The 24,043-nt window shown below is 39.3% G+C and overlaps 2 protein-coding genes across 3 annotated transcripts in view; one reads left to right on the top strand and one right to left on the bottom strand.

Moving 5' to 3' along the window:
• The window catches only part of ANKRD22 (ankyrin repeat domain 22), a 29,781-nt gene extending 28,944 nt beyond the window's left edge, over positions 1-837 (top strand). Inside the window, exon 7 of the transcript XR_006345493.1 lies at positions 522-837. The gene's annotated coding sequence lies outside the window, so the exon portion shown is untranslated. The remainder of the gene's footprint in view (positions 1-521) is intronic.
• LIPM (lipase family member M) overlaps positions 1-24,043 on the bottom strand; it is a 36,473-nt gene that overhangs the window by 3,732 nt on the left and 8,698 nt on the right. The window contains exons 2-8 of one of the 2 annotated variants that reach the window (XM_043926680.1): positions 19,470-19,642; positions 11,141-11,258; positions 5,797-5,995; positions 4,702-4,811; positions 2,831-2,967; positions 2,559-2,705; positions 922-993 (exon numbers count right to left, since the gene is read on the bottom strand). In XM_043926680.1, the coding sequence (XP_043782615.1) occupies positions 922-993; positions 2,559-2,705; positions 2,831-2,967; positions 4,702-4,811; positions 5,797-5,995; positions 11,141-11,258; positions 19,470-19,616 (930 nt within the window). In that variant the 5' untranslated portion in view covers positions 19,617-19,642. Of the gene's footprint in view, positions 1-921; positions 994-2,558; positions 2,706-2,830; positions 2,968-4,701; positions 4,812-5,796; positions 5,996-11,140; positions 11,259-19,469; positions 19,788-24,043 lie in introns of those variants that run through there. The other variant, XM_043926679.1, reaches the window with a different exon arrangement.

Genomic DNA, 24,043 nt, shown 5'->3' with positions numbered 1-24,043 from the left:
GACTAGGTTCTAAATTAGAAAAGTGGACAGGACCAATATTTATCATTTATTAATGTCATCATCACTATTACAACTTTTTGTTGAGTTAAAAAGTCACCCATTTTTAAAAACAAAGTAGTGTTTTTAGTATATATGTATATACATTAGTCGCTCAGTCATGTCTGACTCTTTTGCAGCCCCATGGACTTTAGAGCCCACGAGGCTCCTCTTCCATGGAATTCTCCAGGCAAGAATACTGGAGTGGGTGGCCATTCCTTCTCCAAGGGTATTTTTAATAGGTGAGAGTCTGAGGTTAGTGAGGTTCTAACTCTCTGGCCTATGTGCATTTTTATTCCCACAGCCGATTGGGGTCACTCTATAGTATCATCTATAATGAGCAAAATTAGTTTTGTTGCCTCTTCACATGTGAAAGGATAATTAGCAGTCACATTGTTCCTTGAACCAATGCCGAACAAACTCACCACTGTGCCTAGAGATAGTTCCTGTGACTGTTAATCAGGACATTCCTTCCTTGCCCGCAGGTGAAATCTGCAGCACAAAGGACTTCTCTGGAAACCTCTTTGGGGAATTAGACCTGCGTTTGGATTTTTATTTCTACTTGACTTTGTTGTCCTGCTGGAAGAGCCTATCTCCAGTCTCATCTTTGAGGTGTCTAGAGACTGAAAATGTCTCACCTGAACGGTCTGAATTCACACTTGCAGAAGTCTACTAAAGATGTCCTAGGGCCAATCCTTTCCTCCCATATCCTGAAAAGTTTCAGTGTTCTAGATCAAACTCACAGTTGAAATAGTGTTGACACAATCACGTGTCATCTTGTAATAAAGGTGAAACAACTCCTGGGCTCTCCGAAGAGCATTCTTTGACTTTTCCAGATAAACTGCACAAACACCTAAACAAAGACTACAAATTCAGCATCCTTACCTGACTCCAGTGCAGGATATTTTGCACAGATGTTCCTGAAGGAGTATGAGCGACATAGACATTTGCTCGGCTCTGTAACAAAGCATGAGTAGTTTGTGGCACATACATGGAAAAACTCACAAGATTTGTACCTTGTTAAGATCAAATCTTCAGGGTGTCAAACTCAGAAATGGTAACATCATTAAAGTCTCAGCATTTATCCATGAAATAGGAAACTACACATGCACATAATTTAAAAAATGACCCTAAACATATCACAAGCACTTATATTTTTCATCTGAGAAAAGTTCTCATTAGACATCTGACTTTATCTTTTAAAAAGCTTTCCTAAAGTAATTAAGGATAAAGACTCAAGAACTGAGACTGCATTCAAATCTCACTTCTGCTGTTTAATTTTTAGGAGAAATTGAGAGTATAGCTTAATCCACTAAATGTCAGGTTATTAACCTGAAAAGTGGGAATATTGATAATACCCATCTCATAAGGTTGTTATAGGGAATAATAGCCTGGCATACAATAAAATGCTTATCAAATGATAGCTCTTCATCATATCTTTGATTTAAAAAAAACTGCAAAAAATCTTCAGGAATTAAAAACATGTTCCTCCCGCTGTTGACAGATAGCCTTCCGCTGTCTGGTGTCCTTGGGGGACTATCCCCTCTGCAGAAAGCTGCACTGCCCAATGCCTCCCCATGACTGGTGCTATCTGCATTAAATGATTATTTGATGTGGGGGTTACAAAGACCCAGCCCTCTCATGCTAACTTGCGACAATTCTCAAGGGTCATCCCATCTTCACAGATCCCTAGAGGGTCAACTGAGGTTCCCACTGAGGCTACATCTCAGCTGGACTTTTTTGATCTACCAAACCCTGTTGCTTTCCCTTCTCTAGGTGTTATTCCAAGGCCATAACCCAAATCATTTTGCACATGAATCTCCATCTCACAGTATGCTTCCTGGGGAACCCACTGTCATATGCTTCCTGGGGAATCCAAACGGTAGCCACGCCTTGTGTGTGCTAAGTTGCTTCAGTTGTGTCTGACTCTTTGCAATCCTATGGACCATAAACTGCCAGGCTCCTCTGTTTATGGGATTCTCCAAGCACGAATGCTGGAGTAGGTTGCCATGCCCTCCTCCAGGGGATCTTCCAAACCCTTGGACCAAACCTGTGTCTCTTACATCTCCTGCATTAGCAGGCAAGTTCTTTACCACTAACACCACCTGGGAAGCCCTGGGAAGCTGTGTCTTAGCCAAACTGAAACTCCCAGACAGCCTATCACAGCACTTAAACTACAAACCGGAAAGCTCTGAGTAAAAAGAAGTGGGTGATGCACAGCAGTTTTCTCTTTTGACTTATGGGTTCTAATCACATATTTTTGCAGATTTAATTCACTATAATAAAGCTGCTTTCAGACCTCTTCAATCTTGAATCTATGGAGTTAATGTGTAGTCATGTTGTTATGTTAAACTTGACTTAGCCCATGTTATTTTCTGCATAGTATTATGATTTGAAGAAAACTGAGTTTCTTAGAGCATCACTTCTCTGTCTTCCCTGGCATTAGTTCACCCTCAAGGAGAGGGAATAACAACTGTTTGCTTTGTTCTGGGACACTGAGAATTGACTAGGCTGCCACTTACCATGTTCATATTGTTTGCATTAAATCCTCCCAGGAGTAACATGAAGTTGCTACAAATCTGATCCATAATCACCTGGCCACAAAGGTAAATAACAAACTGTCTGAGAAATCGGGTCTGGTAGAGAAATTCTCTTTTGCCAAACAATCCCTGTAAAAACATGAAATAGTCATTATAGTCGAAAAGAAGTGTCTCTAATGTAAAAGTGTATCTCCTAGCCAATGGGCTGGAAAACTCTTGTGCATAGACAAGGAATTTTCTGAGGAGTCACATACCTTGATCATCACATCTGGCAGCAGCAAAAATTTGGTCCCAGGGCTTTTTGCATATTTAATAGTAGCTATGGGTGCTAAAGCAAAATACATTTTTATTTTCTGAGCCAGCTCTGGCATGGTGGAAAATGCAATAAAGCCTGCAAAAAAGAAATATGTCAACGTGGATATTGAATATCCTAGAGCAAATTAAATGCTTATTTTACTTCTACCAAGACGTTTCATTAATATTTTGTTGTTTAGTAGCTAAGTAATTATGTGTGTTCTAACTCTCTTGAGAAATTATAAGGTCCTCGACAGGCAAAAACAACAGCAACAACCACATCTCTGAGCTTCCTTTGACGTTTTGGATACTTGCTGCCCATTACTAGGTTCTCAGTGAATTATTAAATTATTGAATCCAATAATATGGATTTTGAGAAAATACGTGTATTGAGAGGTAACTATATGTTAGACACTTTGCAGGAGACTTTCATGGATCTTACTTAATTTTCAGATGTTTGTGAGGTATTTTTTTTTTTTAATAAATCTTTATAGTGAAAGACATCAAGGAGGAAAGACATTTTCTTGTTTATTGATAAAAACCACGTTCTCTAACATAATGGGTATTGAGATAACAGAGTTTTGCTGATTTTCTTGGATCTCTAACTTTTCTGGAGCCCAAATTGGAACACAGTAGTTCAGCTGGGAAAGAATCCACCTTCAATGCAGGAGACCCTGGTTCGATTCCTGGGTCGGGAAGATCTGCTGGAGAAGGGAACAGCTACCCACGCCAATATTCTGGTCTGGAGAATTCCATGGATTGTATAGTCCATGGGGTTGCAAAGAGTCTGACATGACTGAGTGACTTTCACACACACTAGTAGAGAAATTGTCCAGTGAACTGGATTCCAGTTCTTATTTGTGCCCACAGACGAGGAATGGAATACTGATAAAGTCAGTCTGTGCCTCAGTTTCCATACTTATAAAATAGAGACTAATACCCCAGATTGCAAAGGGACACTCTTTCTCGAGCCTTTGGGAGGAAAATACTCTCATAGACAGCCAGGGCGTGGCCATTATATTTTAAATACTATGTGTCTATTTCACATGGAAGCAACCTAGATGCCCATCAGCAGATGAATGGATAAGGAAGCTGTGGTACATATACACCATGGAATATTACTCAGCCGTCAAAAAGAATTCATTTGAACCAGTCCTAATGAGATGGATGAAACTGGAGCCCCTTATACAGAGTGAAGTAAGCCAGAAAGATAAAGAACATTACAGCATACTAACACATATATATGGAATTTAGAAAGATGGTAACGATAACCCTATATGCAAAACAGAAAAAGAGACACAGAAATACAGAACAGACTTTTGAACTCTGTGGGAGAAGGTGAGGGTGGGATGTTTCAAAAGAACAGCATCTATACTATCTATGGTGAAACAGATCACCAGCCCAGGTGGGATGCATGAGACAAGTGCTCGGGCCTGGTACACTGGGAAGACCCAGAGGAATCAGGTGGAGAGGGAGGTGGGAGGGGGGATCGGGATGGGGAATAAGTGTAAATCTATGGCTGATTCATATCAATGTATGACAAAACCCACTGAAATGTTGTGAAGTAATTAGCCTCCAACTAATAAAAAAATTAAAAAAAATAAAAAATAAAAAAAATAAATACTATGTGTCTATTTCAAAAGCGCCTGCATATTCTCTGTCTAAGCTGATATTTACATGTTGTGGGGCTGGAGGGTGGGCAGGGAGAAATCAGAATCTCATGGCCCTGAAGAAGCCAGATCTGAGAGAAGTCTGTGATGCCTGGCCTGGCTGTGCTCATATATGGTCACATTTCTCCTGAATATACAAACCTGATTTTTTTGGAACTTACCCATGGTGGTGCCCTGTGAATAGCCAACATAATAAATCTTTTTTTGGCCTGTTTTCTGCAAAATAAAGTTTATGACTGCAGGAAGGTCAAACCTAGCCATCTCATCATAGCTACAAGGGGAAAAGACAAAGTTATATGAAAAATTATAACCACAAACAAACAAAAGCAGCCCCCCCGGGTTTACAAACACCCTTGAGTTGTCAGTCCCATCCATCAGCTTGTTACTGTGCTGCTCACAATACTCAGGATGGACTTGTTTCAAACCCATGATGCGTGGGTGCCTCTGGGATCATGGGCTGTTAGCAAACTGTTGTTTTCTCTAGATATTATCATAGAGAAATAACCATCTTAATCAACATTTAGTGAGCCAAAGCTCCACCTCCTGGGGGAGGTGTCCTCGTTATTCACCTAGCAGAATAGCATAGGGCCAACCAGATTGTTTTTTTTTGGCCATGCCAGGCGACCTGCAGGATCTTAGTTCCCCACCAGGGATTAAACCATACTGCCTGCAGTGGAAGCATGAAGTCTGAACAACTGGACTGCCAGGGAATTCCCATCCAGATTCTTTATATGAAATGTATTAAAGATGCTGCAGGGTCCCTTCTCTGGTGAAACGGATAAACAGCAAGTTGAATATCAATAGATCATTCAAATAAAAACATTAAAAACAACTTTCGTAAGAGTGTGAGAGATCTATTAACCAAGTTGATGGCCCCTAAAGCTTATTCATTCCCCTTATATATTTAACACTGCCTGTCCTCATCTTCTTCTGGGGGCTGGAGTCATCACTTAGGGAAGAGTCAGTCCCAGGATATCCATCTACAAGGAAATGGACCTACATTTCTCCCATTCCAGGCTCCATCATCTGACACTAACCATCATTCTTATCCCACTGGCCACAACAACCTTCTACTTGGGGAACTCAATTTACTGCCCCCAGAGAATCACTAGTCAGCTATGACAATTGGGGGACATAGTGTTGGGATATTGATGGGCCAACCAAAGTAAATTATCCTAATACCAGGAGCTCTAATTCTTTACTCAGTTCTCCCAAAGACATCCATGTCCATCTCCACTCTCAAGATTTACATATACCTGAAAGCCCAGAATTCATCTTGGTCAATGGACAGGGTCTTGTGCTTCCGAGACCAAGTGTTTCCTCTGCTGTTCCCCAGCCACACGTCAAAACCAGCATCTGCCAGAATGAAGCCCAGGCTGTTGTTGGGCAGGTTGGAAATCCAGTTGCTGGCATCTCCCAGCAGGCCATGCTGCAGTAACACCACAGGTCTGGGACCTACAGAGAAGTGAATTTCAACAGCGTGTAATGTTCTGCACCTGTCGTATCCCTAATGTGTTTGAAGGCTTAAAGTTAGACAGACCTGTGTTCAAACCTCGATTCAGCTGCTTGCTAACTTGATTACCTTGGCCAGTTACTTAACCTTTCTGTGCCTTGATTTCCTCAAAAAAAACAGTATTTTTGTTATGATTAAGTAAAATAGTGCACAAGAAGCAGTTGGCAGAATGTCTGACACAGAGAAAGAATCAATAACGTTTGCCTTCTATTGTTGCTTTTGTGTAGTTACCATTATCATTAGACTTGTCTGGGGTCAGAGGATATTGGAAGTGCCCCAGGAAGAATGTATAGTATAATGATTAATTTAATTATATATAATTATAACTATCACATATAAATAAGAAAATAATGTTATAATATTTAAGTATGCTATATTATAAAATATATAAATATATGTGTATATTAATATTTTAATATCAATAATGTACACTATGGGCTGTAAAGAGTCAGACATGACTTAGTGACTGAGCAATAAAGTTAATATATAATTTAAATTAGGGTTATATAGTATATATAATTATTGACATACTATTAATATACACATATATATGAATATATACACAAATATATTTAATATATATATACTATATTAATAATATATAAACATACACTTGTGTAATTATATAATATTTATACACACACACACATATATATATACACACACATACCATACACTTAATGGCTTAATTGTTATAGGTCTTTCATATCAAGAGGACTGGCAAGCCAACTTGAAGGAATTTCAACTGTTAAACATGTGAAAGTTTTAACATCAAAATAAATAATGATGATATAAGTTATATCCCATTGAATAAATTAAAAATGTATGAGTTAACACTGACACCAACAAAAAATAAACAAGTAATTATGGGAGGAAAAAACTCTTAGTAACAGCATGTGTGTGAAAGTGTCACTCATTTATGTCTGACCTTTGTGACTCTATGGACTGTAGCCTGCCAGGCTCATCTGTCCATGGAATACTCCAGGCACGAATACTGGAGAGGGTCGCCATTCCTTTCTCCAGGGGATCTTCCTGACCCAGAGATAGAACCCAGGTTTCCTGCATTGCAGGCAGACTCTTTACCGTGTGAGCCACCAGGGGATATGGAAACTTGGATGGTGTTATAAATTCATCCATGGATACTAAAATTAATGGGTAAAAGTTTGAAGAGATATAGGATATTTACATATCCTGAAAATATCTCCTCACAAATTATTTATGAATTCCAGAGTGAAGAATATGAACTTTATTGTGGAAAAACAGCAGACACTGCCTTAGCAAAGTGATCATTGCTAAATATTGCCAAAATGGAGATGCCTGACCTCTTAAAAGATAGTAGCTCCTGTTATTCAGTAAACTGAGTCCACATCGGTCAACTGAGTCCTTACTCAGTCCATACTCAGAGCCTCCATATAAGACAAAGGCCTTTCTATAGCAAACTCATTCAGCATCTGGGCAATCTTCATGAACGCCATTTGCCTCATTTTATCCTTCTGGAGAGAGAACCCTAGGGCTGCTACTGCAAGGCCAGGATAAAGGAACTCAGAGTTATTTTAGGTTTTCATTTATGGCTGGTCCTTGAGTTCATCCTCTTAGCCCTCAAGGAGATGACCTCAACATGAGGTGATCAAATCAAGGAGAATCAGTGCTCCTCTTTGGAACCCTAAGGACGTTTCCCATGGTTGGGGCCAGCTTGGTCCTCCTTAGCAGGACGCTTTGTACTTATGGTTCACCTAGTGAATGAATTGGCTTACAAATGATTTATTTCATTTCAAATATCCCCTTGAGTCAAGGGCTTTCATTTAAATTATAGCTAGCAGGTGAGTGTGTAAGGGCTGTTCAAAGATCTATCGTTTCTGAAGATGGCCCAGCCTATTTTACCTCTTGATGTAAATATTTGAAGCTAACAACGATTACTTGAGAAAATAAAATTTTAAAAAAGACTTTTGTCACAAACTTATAGACATCTTTCAGTTGCTTGCAGTATGAATTTTATCGGCCCTCTTTTTGAAGAGATGGTGAGAAATCCTTTTCCATCATTGCTGGGAGATACCTTCCTTGAAGAGGCCAATGGGAGCTGCAGGAACAACATCAGCCACTAGAGGGGAGTATTCTGCGCCCGATAGCTCAGTTGGTAAAGAATCCGCCTGCAACGCGGGAGACCTGGATTCGATCTCTGGGTTGGGAAGATCCCCTGGAGAAGGAAACGGCTGCCCACTCCAGTATTCTGGCCTGAAGAATTCCATGAACTGTGTAGTCCATGGAGTCGCAAAGAGTCGGACATGACTGAGCGACTTTCACTTTCACTTTCATCTTGAACTCCAATTGCCTGGGCAATGAGGGGACAGTCTAAATAAACAGTGTTTAAGAAAAACTTCATGCATGAATAGGTGCTGCAGATAACCCTCTAAGCTTATGAAAGGCCACAGTCTCCTGCTTGCTTGGAAGAACTGTGGCTTGCTTTCCCTCTAGGATTTGTGGGGCTCAGTGAAAAAGTTCTATCTCCAGGCTATTCATTTATTTACAAAAAATTCATTCATTCATTCCACATATATTTGGTACCTGCCATGTGCTTGGCACTATTTTAGGCACTGGTTATACCCTTGCACAAAGCTGATAAAGTTTCTTGCTGAGTTTACATCCTGGTTGGGAGAGACAGTTAATAAATGAGAAAATATCTATCATATCAATGGTGTTAAGGGCTATAAGGAAAAGTAATCAGGATAAAGGGCCAGATCTCCATAGGTGGCAAGGGTTTGTTATTTTGAACAGACTGGTTAGGGAAGTACATGGCAGAAGACCTGAAAGAGAGGCCAGAGGAAACTGCATGGATATCTGATGAAACAGTGGTCCAGAGAGAGAATTGTAAGTTCAAAAGCACTGACATAAGGACATGCTGGACATATATAAAGCACAGCTATTTAGCTGGTGTGAAAACAAGTTGCACATTCCCACCAACAGTGCAAAAGAGTTCCCTCTTCTCCACACCCTCTCCAGTAGAAAACCATAATTTAAAAAGACACATGTGCCCCAAAATTCATTGAAGTACTGTTTACAATAGCCAGGATGTGGAAGCAACCTAAATGTCCATCAAGGGAGGAATGGATAGTGATGTTGTGGTATATATACACAATAGAATATTAGTCATAAAAAGAAACAAAATTGGGTCATTTGTTGAGATGTGGATGGACCTAAAGTCTGTCATGCAGAGTGAAGTAAGTCAGAGAAAATCAAATATCATATATTAATGTATATATGTGGGCTTCCCTTGTGGCTCAGCTGGTAAAGAATCTGCCTGCAATATGGGAGACCTGGGTTCAATCTCTGCATTGGAAAGATCCCCTGGAGAAGGGAAAGGGTACCCAGTCCAGTATTCTGGCCTAGAGCATTCCATGGACTGTATAGTCCATGGGGTCACAAAGAGTCAGACACGACTGAGAGACTTTCACTTCACAATGTATATATGTGGAATCTAGAAAAATGGTACAGGTGTATCTATTTGCAGGTCAAGAATAGAGACACAGACCTAGAGAATTGATAAGTGGACATGGGGGAGGTGGAAAGAGGGGGTGGGACGAATTTTGAGATTGAGCTTGATATATATTCACTGTGCTGGGTGCTGTGTTTAGTTGCTCAGTCGTGTTTGACTCTTTGCAACCCCACGGACTTAGCTCGCCAGGCGCCCACCATGTGTAAAGCGGATAGCTAGTGGGAACCTGCTCTATGGTACAGGGAGCTCAGCTTGCTACTCCTTGATGACCTAGGAGGGGTGGGATGGGGGTAGGGAGGGAGGGAAGTCCAAGAGGGTGGGGGAGTATGTATATATCTAGCTGATTCACTTCCTTGTACAGCAGAAAGTAACAACATTGTAAAACAACGATACTCCTAAAATGAAGATGTATTATTTTAAAAAGCTGTACAAATGCAAATTAGAATAAAACAGAATCCTGAACCTTCTTTATACCAAAGCCAAATAGCATTCCTTCAGCATTTTCTGGTCCTAGTTAAGAGAGGAATCTTAATTTGAGTGCAGGTTTTGCAACATACTAGCAAGTACTAGCAGAGATTCTCTGGGTAATTTAACCTCTGTGAGTGTCGGTTTCTTCACATTATTGTGAAAGCTAAATGGGATTAATGTAAATGAATTTAGCATTGTGCCTGGTATATAGAAAGAAGACAGTAAGAAATTACATTATCTGTACTCCTGATGGATAATGTAGTTGCTGCTGTAAACATAGATCTAGCCTTTTAAAAGGAATAGAGCCAAATGTAGCTGAAGGATGGATATACTTTAGTTAGTAATGAAGGTGAATTTCTTAAAAGCCAACAGTGACTGAAAATCATAAAAAAAAAGGGATTGTAACAGCTATGGAGACATGTACCAAAATCTTAAAATATACATATAGTCCTCAATTCTTTAAAAGACTTTAGTGAAAATCTGAACATCTTAAATATTTACAGGATATTTATAAGACTATCTGGATGGGGAATATAATGTGCAGGGGTGGATATCAGATGCTATGTGGGAGTTTATATTCTTTGTGAGCAAGGTTTGCAGTGATCTATTTAAGAGATTATCAGTGGATATTCTAGAATATCTACATAGGAGGGATTGGGGGGAATGAATTAATTACTAGAAGGGATCAAAAAATAAACTTTTCTTGAAGGTGTTTTTTGAAAAGCAAATGCTGTGTTTAGAGACCTCCTTGGTGGTCCAGTGGTTAAGAATTCCCCTTCCAATGCAGTGGATGTGGTTTCAATTCCTGGTCAGGGAACTAAGATCCCACATGCTGAGGGGCAACTAAACCTGTGTGCTGCAAGTATAGAAAGCTTGTGTGCTCAGCACAGCCCCCAAAACAAAAACAAAAACAAAAAACAAAAAAAACCATACCCCACTGTTTATTCGAGATAATTGGGAGTGGGGCAGTGGTGATGAGAATTAAGAAGGAGTTGAAGCCACATTTTGGCTGGAGTAATGGGCCCAGTCTCTACCAAAAACCCAGGTTTCTTTCTACATACTCAAATCACAAGGAATTCTTTACTGTAGGGAAGATTGCCATGTTGGGATAATATAGGGGAAATCATACTTGTCTTCTTAAGTTGCACGAGGCCTTGAGGAATCCTGTTAACAGAAAGGATATATCCATCTTCTGTTAAGACTTCATACTCCTCACAAGGATAACCTTTATGTTGGATGATTTCACTCTATGGAAAAAGCAAAAAAAAATTTTTTTTAGTTCAGTTCTGTATGATTGTGTTCTCAATGATTATAAAGTAAAAAGTAGATTTCTTGAGCACAGAAGAGATAGACAAGAAATTCCTTGCTTCTCACTAGCTAATTAGGTTATTGGTTTTTTTTTTTTTTTTAATGTAAGCCCTCTCCAGTTCTCATTTTCTTTATCTTTAATGTGGAGATTGAACTAGAAGGATAGTTTTAAAAGTGTAGCCCTGAGCCAAGAGCATAGCATCGTTTGGACACTTGGTAGAAACACAAAATGATCAGTTTCCACTCACACCTATTGAATTGGAAACTCTGAGGATAGGGTCCAGCAATTTGGGTCTTAACAAGTCTCTTAGGAAATTCTGATGCACTCTAACATTTGAGAACCACTGGACAAGAACATTTATTCCAAAACCTGAGCATACATCAGAAACATTCAGGGCACTTAAATATTCTTGACCTGTCAGGAAGCATTTAATAGGAGGCTTGCTGTGTGCTGTTTTGGATCTGTCAGGAAACCTTTGGCCCTTATTAATTCCTGAATATTCAGGAATTAAGAGGAGAGGCATGCCTTTCCCAGGGCTGAGGAATCCAGGCATTTCCTTTGTTAGTTTCTCATTATGGTGATAAGTACCCTCTTCTCTCTTTAATAGGGATCGCCTTGTGTTTTGTAAGTCTGGAATTTTAATCTTTATTTTTGCTGAGGAGAACTACCTTATAAGACAGTATGTATGCCCACACCATGTTGATTAAAACACCTTTGCTCCATCAGAGCTTTGGTCCCCGTGTCTGTCTGTCTGTCTTTCTTTCTCTCTCTATTTCTGGCTGATTCCCTGGAGCGTGAAAGCCGGCTACATAACCCAGGGAATATTAGCCTCTTTCCTTCTTTCATTTTCTCATCGTCGACTCTGGACCACCAGGTTCCGGTCCATTAAAGGACCAACAAGTGGCGCCCAGTAACAGGGACCCTGGTACACGTGGATTTGGACGGAGTGACCCCAGAGGGCCTAGTGAGCCTGGTAAGTACTAAGACATGGGTCAATCGGCTGGAAAGCCCCCTCACTTTTCTACTTTACTTTATCACTTATTTAAAGTTCAGGGATTTTTGGTTTCACACCAGCAAATAGAGGCTTGCCATCAGACAGTGGCTGAATGTAACCCTTGGTTCCCTGATGAAGGTAGTTTTGATTTAGAAATTTGGCATCAGGTCAAAGAGAATGTTGAATGAGCCATCAGACAAGGAAAAAATATTCTGGTAGGTTTTTGGCCCTTATGGGCTCTCACTGAAGCTGTGATTCTACCATTCCAAGGTAATTCTAGCCCTCCTGATATTTGGCAACAGGCAGAACACTTATTGCATGAATATGAATTAGACGATGAAGCCTTACAAAAGGCCCAGTTAGAATAACATGAGATATTTCAGAATTTTCCTATTAATCTTGCCCCAGTTGCTCCAAGTGCTCCTCCCCTGCCAGCGGGCACAAATCCCAAAGTCTCTAGAAACTGCTATTTCCCATACTGTACTTGAAAAAAGAAAAAAAAAAAAAAAAAAAGAAAGAAAGAAAGAAAAAAGCTAAAAGACAACTAAAAAAATCACTTGCTTATGAAAATGCAAATCAAATATGTCAAAGGCTATAGTTCCAATTCATGAGACAGTGACTATTTTTGATTATCTGAAGGCTTGTCACCATATAAGATCAGAAACTCAAAAGATGTAAATGCTAGCTGAAATAATGGTTGCTGCCTTAAGAAAAAAAAAAAAATGAAGGATGCTTTATATGTGGAGATAAAAACCATTTAAAAAGGGACTGTCCTAAGAAAGCTAATAAAAAAGCCTCCAAAAATCTGCCCTCACTGCCGTAGAGAAATGCATTGGGCCAAAGAGTGTAAATCAAATTTGATATTGAAGGGAAACCTATTCTGGAAAACTCCAAGCAGGAGACCCCCCAGGTCCCCTTCAACAAAAACCAGGGGCAAATTCCATCTTTTCCCTCAAACCCTCAACATCCAGCAGTGCTGATGTCAATATACCAGCCCTAAATGACTTTCTCCTTTACCCTCAAGTAGTCCCCTCTAGAATACCTACTGGACTTTTTGGACCCCTGCCCCCACAAACCTTCTGTCTTTTAAGCGGCCGATGTAGTTTGACTTAACGGGCAGGAAGGCCAGAGGTCTCCAAATGGAGAAAATAGGCTGCAAGTGTCAGACATTTTTATCTCTCTTAAGTGGCAGGAGGAAACAAACTAGCGATATTTCTTCTTTTTTTCCTTCTCTATACAAATTTAAAAGGAGGTTTCTCTTAAAATACTGTGTTGCCATAATGACACCTGGTTTCACTTGAAGTTAACTACTCTCAAACCCTGAGTTAAGCAGTGCATTTTTCTTATGGAAATGTTTGTCTTAAGCTATGTTAATGAACTATGTATTTACCCTAGATTCTTTCTTCAAGTCGATTCTGCCTAAGACTCAGAACTGACTTGACAAACCAGTATGTTTTACTCATGCAAATTTTCTCTTAAGCTATGTTAATGAAACTGTATTTGCTTGGAAACCTGCCTTTCTTCAAGATTCATGTCAATCATTTTGTGCCCCGGGACAACTCACCTGGTGCCAAGGTTATCTCAAAATGCATGTTGTGGGCGAGGGGCCTGGTGCTATTGTCTTCAGTGTTGAGACATTCCCTTTCTCTAATTAGCAGACTGCTGATAGTTATATGACATCTGGCTAAAGACTAGCAGGGGGGCACTCTTTCTGCCCCTTCCTGATGCCTATGTCAGAAGCTTTCTCTATCTCCTTTATACTTTAATAAAACTTTATTACATATAAATCTCAATTTGAGAACACATTACAAACTTCTATGGATTTCCAGTTAGCTTTTCTAAAATATTTTGGAGAAATATCATTTCATTATCCTTCTGGTAAGCTGTGTAATTTCTTCAAAAACACTGAATTTATTATTTCTCGCATTTCTTTTATATAGATGGGACTAAAAACGCCAAAGCTTCATTCTGGTCTCTTAAACAATATAGAGTCTTTTACACTAAATTCAATTCTGCTCAACAAAATGAATTATATGCTCTTATTCAAGTTATTTGCCTACATCCTTACCCCATTAATATAGTCTCTGATTCTATATATTCAGTTTTTGTATTAAAAAATATAGAAACCTCCACCATAAACTCCTAGTTCTATTAAAACAGACAGTAGCCCTGCCTATATTTCTAGACACTTTAAACAGTTTTTACAATCTTTTTCTATTAAACATATTACAGGTATTCCTTATAATCCACAGACACAAGACATAGTCAAATGAACACATCACACACTAAAGTTACAAATAAAAAATTAAAGAAGGGGGAATACACAGGTACACTACTGTCTTCCTTATCTAAAGCAGACTTTACTAGATTCCAACATAAAATATTTTCTAAAACTATAATTATTGTTAATACAGCTTTATTTGTTTTAAATTTTAAAAACCTACCACAGGGAAATATTTTAACAAGAGCAGAAAGACATTTTGAGGAATTGAAGGACACTTCTCTTCCTCTGCCCATTTGGTGCCAAGATGGGTTCAATAATCAATAGAAATCTGGGAAATTAATCTTACGGGGAAAGGGATATGCTTGTATTTCCCCAGATGGATCCAACAAACTTTTTCCTCAGAAAATTCGACCCAAGGGGGCCCCCGACATTCAAAATGGAGATGAAACAACAAGAACCTCAGGAGGAAGAAATTCCGGTACGGGTCATGGCGACTCTAAAGATCTCCAGAAAGCTCCTCCCTTGGCGACATCAACCCTATGATCTCCCCACTTGGGGACAGATAAAAACCCTTATTAATCAAGTTAAAAATCTTATTTCTCAACAGGGAATGCCTCAGAGTCCTGAAAACCTTCTTATTGCTATGCTCTGTTGGCCTGTGTGACCCTCGCTGGAGCCAGATTAACTAACTTACTCACCCCCCCCCCCCCCCCCCCTTTATTACAGGTCATAAAATGGATGGAGAAAAGACCGATCATATCAACCAATGACTCCACCCATATGCCCCCTCCCTGGAACCCTCACACCCTGGGGAAGAGGGAAAACTAATTAACATTTCTTTAGGCCTTCCATTGTGCCTGGGCCCAGGAAAATTATGCATAAACGATGGCCGACAAACTTGGGCTTTCGTCTTGCCTCCAAAAGAAGACTTTCAGACATTGCTGCCCCTTTTCTGTCTGTGAACCATGTTTACTACTGAAACTTTAGGGAAAGAGTTAGGGAAAGAACAAAAAACATTATGTAAAAGGTTACTAACACTATGTTGAAACATTACCATGACAAAGGACTTCTTGGCTGGCTTGACGGTGGAAAGGCATCCCCCCCTCCTCCTCGAATTGTCCTCGATAAACAAATTGGGCCTAAACAATGGGACATCGGGAAACTTGCTGCCAGCACCGAAGAACTTGAAACTTGGACTAGACATTTCACAGAGACCAGTCGTGGTCGTAGTAACTATTTCTTTCGCTATAATCAGTCATATTTTATACAGGCTTGTGTCCCTCTTCCTTTTGTTATGGCTATAGGAAATTTACAATTTAATAAGACTTTACATTCTGTAACTTGTATTAATTGCCAATTTTGTGTTACTTTTGTTGAATTCAATCATAGTACCTACAACTGGGAATAAATCAAATTTCATTTACATGATAATGCCTCTCTGAATATACAGTTACTGCAAAAGAAAATCTTTGAAACTTTTTCTAAATGTCTGCCCTCTTCCACTAATTTGGAAACTTTAGCTGAACAAATTATCTGGGCTAGACCCACGAGGATGGTTTCAAAGTATTACCCGCAGAATCGGGTCTGGAACTGTAACTTTGGTGATTGTCTTGACAATTATATTTGTTGTTTATCATCGCCTTTCTATAAGGTTGATTAATACTAACCAAACTCATTTGGCCAGGACCTTTTTTTTTTTTTTACAAATATAATAAAATAGGAGGAATTGTCAGGAAGCATTTAACAGGAGGCTTGCTGTGTGCTGTTTTGGATCTGTCAGGAAACCTTTGGCCCTTATTAATTCCTCAGGAATTAAGAGGAGAGGCACGCCTTTCCCAGGGCTGAGGAATCCAGGCATTTCCTTTGTTAGTTTCTCATTATGGTGATAAGTACCCTCTTCTCTCTTTAATAGGGATCGCCTTGTGTTTTGTAAGTCTGGAATTTTAATCTTTATCTTTGCTGAGAATAACTACCTTGTAAGACAGTACGTATGCCCACACCATGTTGATTAAAACACCTTTGCTCCATCAGAGCTTTGGTCTGCATGTCAGTCTGTCTGTCTTTCTTTCTTTCTCTCTCTATTTCTGGCTGATTCCCTGGAGCATGAAAGCCAGCTACATAACCCAGGGAATATTAGCCTCTTTCCTTCTTTCACTTTCTCATCGTCGACTCCGGACCACCAGGTTCTGGTCCATTAAAGGACCAACACTGACCCACTTCAGGTTAGGAATCAGGTAATTCCAATGCATTTGTAGAATATAAAGCTGCCAAGTCTCCTAAGTATCCTGTTTGTGCCCATTGTCATTACTTAGAGAAGGAGGGATTTATTCCTATTAGCTGCTGGTTTTAAAGGAACAGGAGAGGAGAAAGCCAGGTGCAAAGTGACCAGTGTAGTATAAAGGATAAAAGGGCATAGTAGTTAAGAGAAACGCTGTGGGGTCCCACTGCTTGAGTTTTAAAATCCTGACACTTGCACTAATACATAAACTGTGTGATCTTAGGAAATTTAGTTAATCTGTCCCTATTGCTCAGTTTATTTGTTCATAAATTAGGTACACCAATAGTTTATTCAGGCTTCCCAGGTGCCTCAGTGGTAAAGAATCTGCCTGCAATGCAGGAGACGCAGGAGATGCAGATTTGATCCCTGAGTCAGGAAGATATCCCCTGGTGAAGGAAATGGCAACCCACTCCATTTTCTTGCTGGGACAATCCCATGGACAGAGGAGCCTGGAAGGCTATAGACTGTGGGATCTCAAAGAGCCAAACACAACTGAGCACCCACACATGCATGTGCAATAGTTTGTATTCTCTGGGATTATTGCAAAGAATGTAAAAAGATAATTCACATATGACACCAACAAGATTGACTGGTACATAGTAGGGACGTAACGAGCATTAGCTACTACTGCAATTAAAAATCACCTCCACCCCTTCAAGTAACTCCTATTCAGCTTTCAGAATTCAGGTTAAGAAATCTTTCTTCAGAAAAAGTTCTTAAGTTCTCCATTTTTTATTTTATTTTTTGATTTCACTGCTCTTGTGGTTAGTAACTGAGTGTCTGTCTTCTCTGCTGGATTGTTAACTCCATGAACTCAGGGCTTTGATATGCTTAGATCTCTCTGTAACTTTGGTGCTTAGCCCAGTATTGAGGCCTAACAGGTGCTCAATTAACACTAGCTGGAAGAATACTTGAGTGAGGCAAGTTGTATACCAAAATATAGGATAAATTTTATCCATATGAATTAGTTGTGTGTATATGCTCAGACACTTAGTCATGTCTGATTATTTACAACCCCAAGAACTGTAGCCTGCCAGGCTCCTCTGTCCATGACAGCTTCCAGGCAAGAACTATGGAGTGGGTAGCCATTTCCTTCTCCAGGGGATCTTTCCAATACAGGAATTGAACCCATGTTACTGGGTCTCCTGAGGCAGGCATATTCTTTACCACTGAGCCAGATCCTTAGGAGACATCCTTCTGGCCCTTAGAAGTTCCCATACAGATTCTTCTGGGTTGTTGAGTGAAGAGAATCTCTTTAGTTGTAGATATAGCCAATCTCTCTGGGCCTCAACCACTGGGTGTGCCCAGCACCTACACAACACTCGGGCTTCAGGAGCCCTAAGACTAAAATCCATTAAATTGGACTCTGCATGGAGAATTGTACATGGAGAGGCAAAGTAAGATAGAAAATTCTTATAATCTCCCATATAAATTAAATGAAGTAGAATAGAAGTGCTTCCGAGTACTAATTTATATGGCTTCCCTGATGGCTTAGTGGTAAAGAATCCACCTGCAATGTAGGAAAGTAGAGTTTGATCCCTCGGTGGGGAAGATCCCCTAGAGAAGGAAATGGCAACCCATTCCCAGTATTTGCATGTGTGTAGATTCAGAATGTGTTGATAGCCTATTCAGAGTTTTAGAATTCATTCAAGGAAGTTTCTGTAAAAAGCTTCTTAAATCTGTATTAAGATATATTAAGTCTATGATAAAGCTATGGAGCATGAACATTACTGCTCCATAAGAGAATCACCTTACTCAGTGGGAGGCAGCCTCTTCTTCCCTGGGAGGATTTGTTGCAGAGTGGTTACAATTATGAGTTGTGTGTTCTGGCAGGTCTGGATTTGAATTCTAGTTCTACCACCTACCAAGGATATGGCCTGATTTGAGTTGCTTAACTTCTTTCATCTCAGTTCTTGGATTGGAAAAATGAGGATGGTCATATCTATAGCATAGGACAGTGAAGATGAAATAATATCTTTTCAGCTTTCATCACAATGTCTGCTGTGGGATAAGCATTACTATACCATGAATGTTATTAAAATTCAGCTAAGAATGTGAGCAAAAGCCATAAAAATATTCTGGGGATGCCTAGAGAGGTCACATCATTCATGAATTTTACTGACAGGAAGACCTCTTTAGCATTCATAAGGGTCCTTTTACTGCCGGTTAAAGAGTTACCAGTTCAAACTAGAATTAAATAGATTAGAATGGCACAAAATGTTACTAAAAAGGGCTGTCCTGAGAGTAAGAAAGGAGGTCTAACATCTTTTTAATATTGGAAAAAGAAGAGGAATATAATTAGCACAGATGATATGGAAATAATGATAGCTCTGAGCTTGACCCAAGACACTGCAATGATTTAACTGTTCATAGGATGAACCTAAGAATTCAAGAGAAAGTTAAATTGCATTTGAAGCTCAAAGGGATTTAATTATTTGCTTGAATTTACTGAAACTGTTTGAGGTGAACCCATATCCACTCACACCCAGCTTAGTGTTCTTTTCAGGACAATATGTTAATTTACAACTATGCTCTACTAGCAAAAATCACCACCACATATAAATATGATATATAGTGCAGATAATACACAGTTGTAAGCAATAAGCATGTAAGGTACTTCCTTTCCCCCAAAATATGGAAAATCCCAACTTACAATATTCATGAATGCTTCTGGGTCCACAGTGATAGTTGGCATATGTCCTGAATTCACATTCCTCTGGAACAAATGCGCCACCAGGATCAGAAGCCACATCTCGTTTCTGTATGAAACAATCCATTTTTTTGACAAGATTTTTGGCATGGTCCAACATCTGCATTTATCTCTTCCTGGTAATATAACAAATGATGCTAAAATCAGAAGAACCTCTAGGTTTAAAAACTCTTTCACATGTTTGCCAGCTATAATTTCTTCTCCAAATTCCAAAGCATATAAATAAGCTTGGTTGATAGGAATGAAAGAACATGAAGTAGAATAGACACCTCATCCAGAATGTCCCAATACCATCTGGCTCCTCCCATTCCATCACATGAATTGGTGTGTAGAAAGAACTTTCTCTGATGCAACCTGCAATTAAGTGCATTTGATGCAACCCATAAAAATCTCTGTTCACCATCAGGTAATATGAACCTTGTTGTGCTTAGCCACTCAGTTGTGTCTGACTCTTTTTGACCCCAAGGACTGTAGCCCACCAAGCTCCTCTGTCCACGGAGATTCTCCAGGCAAGAATACTGGAGTGGGCTGTCATGCCCTCCTCCCAGGGATCTTCCCAAACCAGGGATCGAACCCAGGTCTCCTGCATTGCAGGCAGATTCTTTACCACTGAGCCATCAGGGAAGCCCAAAATGAACATAGGAAGGAAGCATCATTTTCTTTTTACCTAGTTCTTTAAAAAATTTTTTTTATTGGAATAAAGTTGATTTATAGTGTTGTGTTAGTTTCAGATGTACAGCAAAGTGGATCTGTTATACATATACATATATCCCCTCTTTTTTAGATTTTTCCCTCCATATTGGTCATTACAGAGTATTGAGTAGAATTCCCTGTGTTATACAGTAGGCCCTTATTAGTTATCTATTTTATATTTATGTATAGTAATGTGTATACATTAATACCAATATTCCAATTTCTTTCCCTTTACCCCTTTGTAACCATAAGTTTATTTTCTGCATCTGTCTTTCTGTTTCATAGATAAGACAAGTATATGATATCACTTATATGTGGAAACTGAAAAAAAAGTACAAATGAACTTTTTCTTATTTATCTTACCTTTCTTTTTTTAAGTAGAAAGATATGAAGTCTGCAGAAAACTTTATAACCCTAATTTAGAGTCACATTCTAGGACTTTAGTGATCACTGTCCTTTGGTTGAAGGTCAATGTAGTGATAAGCATTTTTACTTAAAATGTGGAAAAATTTTTAGGATATTTTCTATTTTCAGTGATGGGTAAAAACATTGATTGAAAGACTGAATCCTCCATGTTTAGATCATTTCTAGCTAGCTCAACTAAATAGATGACAAGTTTTATTTGGGGTTGTAATCACTAGTTAATAGCTGAGAGATTAATTTGATGGACACCTGTTAATTAAATCATCTGCAATAACTAAAGTGAGTTGCAGGCTAGTTATTTTCATGAACTGAATGTCTCAGTTTAATCAACTGTTTGAGCAATGCCTTGGCCGACTAATATTTAAGCAAATCAGAATAGTCTTACTGTCATTTTAAGTAAAGAATGTGTTAGAATTTAAGAAAAAATACTGTTTAAAGTAAAATATTTCTCTGCTTTTACATCAAATCTTCAGAACTGAGGTACCAGCAGCCACACGAAATGAGAGACTTTTGGAATGTGGTTGGTGAAGCAACTAAAGCTGAAACAGGAATGGTGAGTCTGTGAGTAAATACCCACCCATACTTTCAACCTCACCCACTCTGGGCTGCATGGCATAGACATGAAAAAGTGAGCTTGCAGCTCTTATCTGTACCAATCTCAACATCTCCACCACTAAAGAGCTGATGTGTGCTAAGAGTATGCTTTGACCTATTTTAAGAGAGCCAATAGATTATAAAACTGGAAACAGTGAGAGACTTCATTTTTTTAGGCTCCAAAATCACTGCAGATGGTGATTGCAGCTATGAAATTAAATTTTCAGCCATTAAATTTCCTTGAAAGGAAAGTTATGACAAACCTAGATAGCATATTAAAAAGCAGAGACACTACTTTGCCAGCAAAGGTCCATCTAGTCAAAGCTATGGTTTTTCCAGTAGTCATATATGGATGTGAAAGTTGGACTATAAAGAAAGATGAGCACTGAAGAATTGATGCTTTTGAACTGTGGTGTTGGAGAAGACTCTCGAGAGTCCCTTGGACAGCAAGGAGATCCAACCAGTCCATCCTGAAGATCAGACCTGGGTGTTCATTGGAAGGACTGACACTGAAGCTGAAACGCCAATACTTTGGCTACCTGATGTGAAGAGCTGACTCATTCGAAAAGACCCTGATGCTGGGAAAAATTGAGAGCAGGAGGAGAAGGGGACGACAGAGGATGAAATGGTTGGATGGCATCAACGACTCAACAGACATGAGTTTGCGTAAACTCCGGGAGTTGGTGATGGGCAGGGAGGCCTGGCGTTCTGTGGTCCGTGGGGTTGCAGAGTCAGACACGACTGAGCGACTGAACTGAACTGAAGAGAGCGGAGAGTAGGTGCCCAGCGCCGCAGAGCCCAAGTCCTCAGTGCCCACTGAGCTCACGCTGAAGTTATGCAGAATAAAATTTTGGAAAAGAACTTGGGTTCCCACTGTTGACACTTTAGGATTTTAAAATGTCATTCAGCCAGATATATACACACTGGGTGCATGCTAAGTCACTTCAGTTGTGTCTGACTCTGTGACCCTATGGACTACAGCCCACCAGGCTCCTCTGTCCATGATATTCTCCAGGCAAGAATCCTGGAGTGGGTAACCATGCCCTCCTCTGGGGATCTCCCCATCCCAAGGATTGAACTCCTGTCTCCTGCACTGCAAATGGATTTTTTTTTTTTTTTTTTTTTTTTACCACTGAGCTACTGGGGAAGCCCCATATACACACAACTATATATAAAATAGGTAAACAGCAAGGACCTACTGTATAGCACAGAATGCTATCTTCACTATCTTGTAATTATCTAAAATGGAAAAGAATCTGGAAAAGAATCGAAAAATCTGAATCCACTTTGTTGACTGTCCATTTGAACAGTCCACTTTGCTGTACACTTGAAAATAACACAACACTGTAAACTAATTTTCAAAGAGTAATACAGTCAGAAGGAAACAGACTCTCATTCGGCCCTGTCATTTTCATTTGGGAAAATATGCTAAAAAGCCTTGCCCAACATTACCTAGCTAGACTGTGGCAAGGTCAGAAATAAAATTTAGGTGTTTTAATTCATCATTGAGGATTATTAATACATGGGGAAAAAATGTAGCATTTCAATGTTCCCCACTGAAGGACAAAATTGCATCTACTATCAAAAGCAATTATATCAAACTCTATGAATTGTCTCTTTAAAAGTTCTCTCTAGTTTTAAAACTCAGAATGACTCTCAATAACTTTAAAACTCAAAATGACTCTCATTATAAATTTGGGATGTATCTTCCATTGTTCCAATATATTCAGATAAGATCAACTCTCACATAATATACATGTGAATACTGTATAGACTTATAAATGAAAGAATTGATACCAAAAACTGATTCGTTTTGGAAAGAAAACCCAATGTTTTTGGTAGTGGGACCACTTTCCCCCAACACTACCTCTTTTTCAACCTTTAGAAACTGTTCCCTCCTTTGTATGAGCATAATGTAGAGAAGACAGAGTTCAATTCAGCTTATCAAATTCTTGGGTTACTTTATGAGCTCACAACCGTCATTTTGGAAGCAAGAAAGTGACAGGCAAAGTCCAGCTCAAAGAGCTGCATTTTGAACAAATGTGAAATAATTATAATTATTCTCCACTGCAGAATTTTAAGAATGCCCTTAACACCTGAGCAATCCACAGCTCATGGAAAGTATCAGCAGCATCACAAAATGAGCCAATGTGACCTCCCACTTGGAACTGTTTATTTTGAGAGGTTTATCTTTAGAGGTTTCCATCAAGGAACTCTGATCTTTTTAAATACCTTTTTTTTTTTTTTTTTTTTACCATCTCAACACATAAGGAAGGATGATATGAAGTACCCTGACACCTTGAAACTAAGGAAATACATTCCCCCTAGTGTATACAACCTATAAATCAATTAAATATCAAAATTATATAAAAAGCAACAGGTCAAATAGGAGACAGGTTAAGGAAAAACTAAGAAAAAAGCGAATAGAAGGTGATTACCTATAGATGTTCTATGTGTAAAAATTATGAAAATGATTAGTTAAACAAAACAGAACCCCCTTACACCCCACAAACACACACACATGCCAGTAACATAAGAGTGTAAAAAACAGAACACCAGGAGCGAATTCCTTTCTTCTATTTGAGTTGCAATTTAAAGGGCTCTCAAGCACTGCTTTCCCCCAAAGTTGAGTAGAGTTTTATTAAAATTATTCATTCAGGTTCTATGATCCAAGACCCCAAGTCCAGTGAAGGCTATACCACGAAATGCGCCTGAAGGCCCAAGTCAGTGCTCTTGTCAGGATCACGCTATGATCAAATGACCAAAGCTCTTGTGCAAACGGATACCCTACTCATTCTTTCAATGTG

The sequence above is a fragment of the Cervus elaphus genome, chromosome 15 (assembly GCF_910594005.1).
Source record: "Cervus elaphus chromosome 15, mCerEla1.1, whole genome shotgun sequence".
NCBI classification, from domain to species: Eukaryota; Metazoa; Chordata; class Mammalia; order Artiodactyla; family Cervidae; genus Cervus; species Cervus elaphus.
The sequence above is the reverse complement of the archived record's forward strand: the minus strand, read 5'-3'. Positions and strand labels throughout refer to the sequence as shown.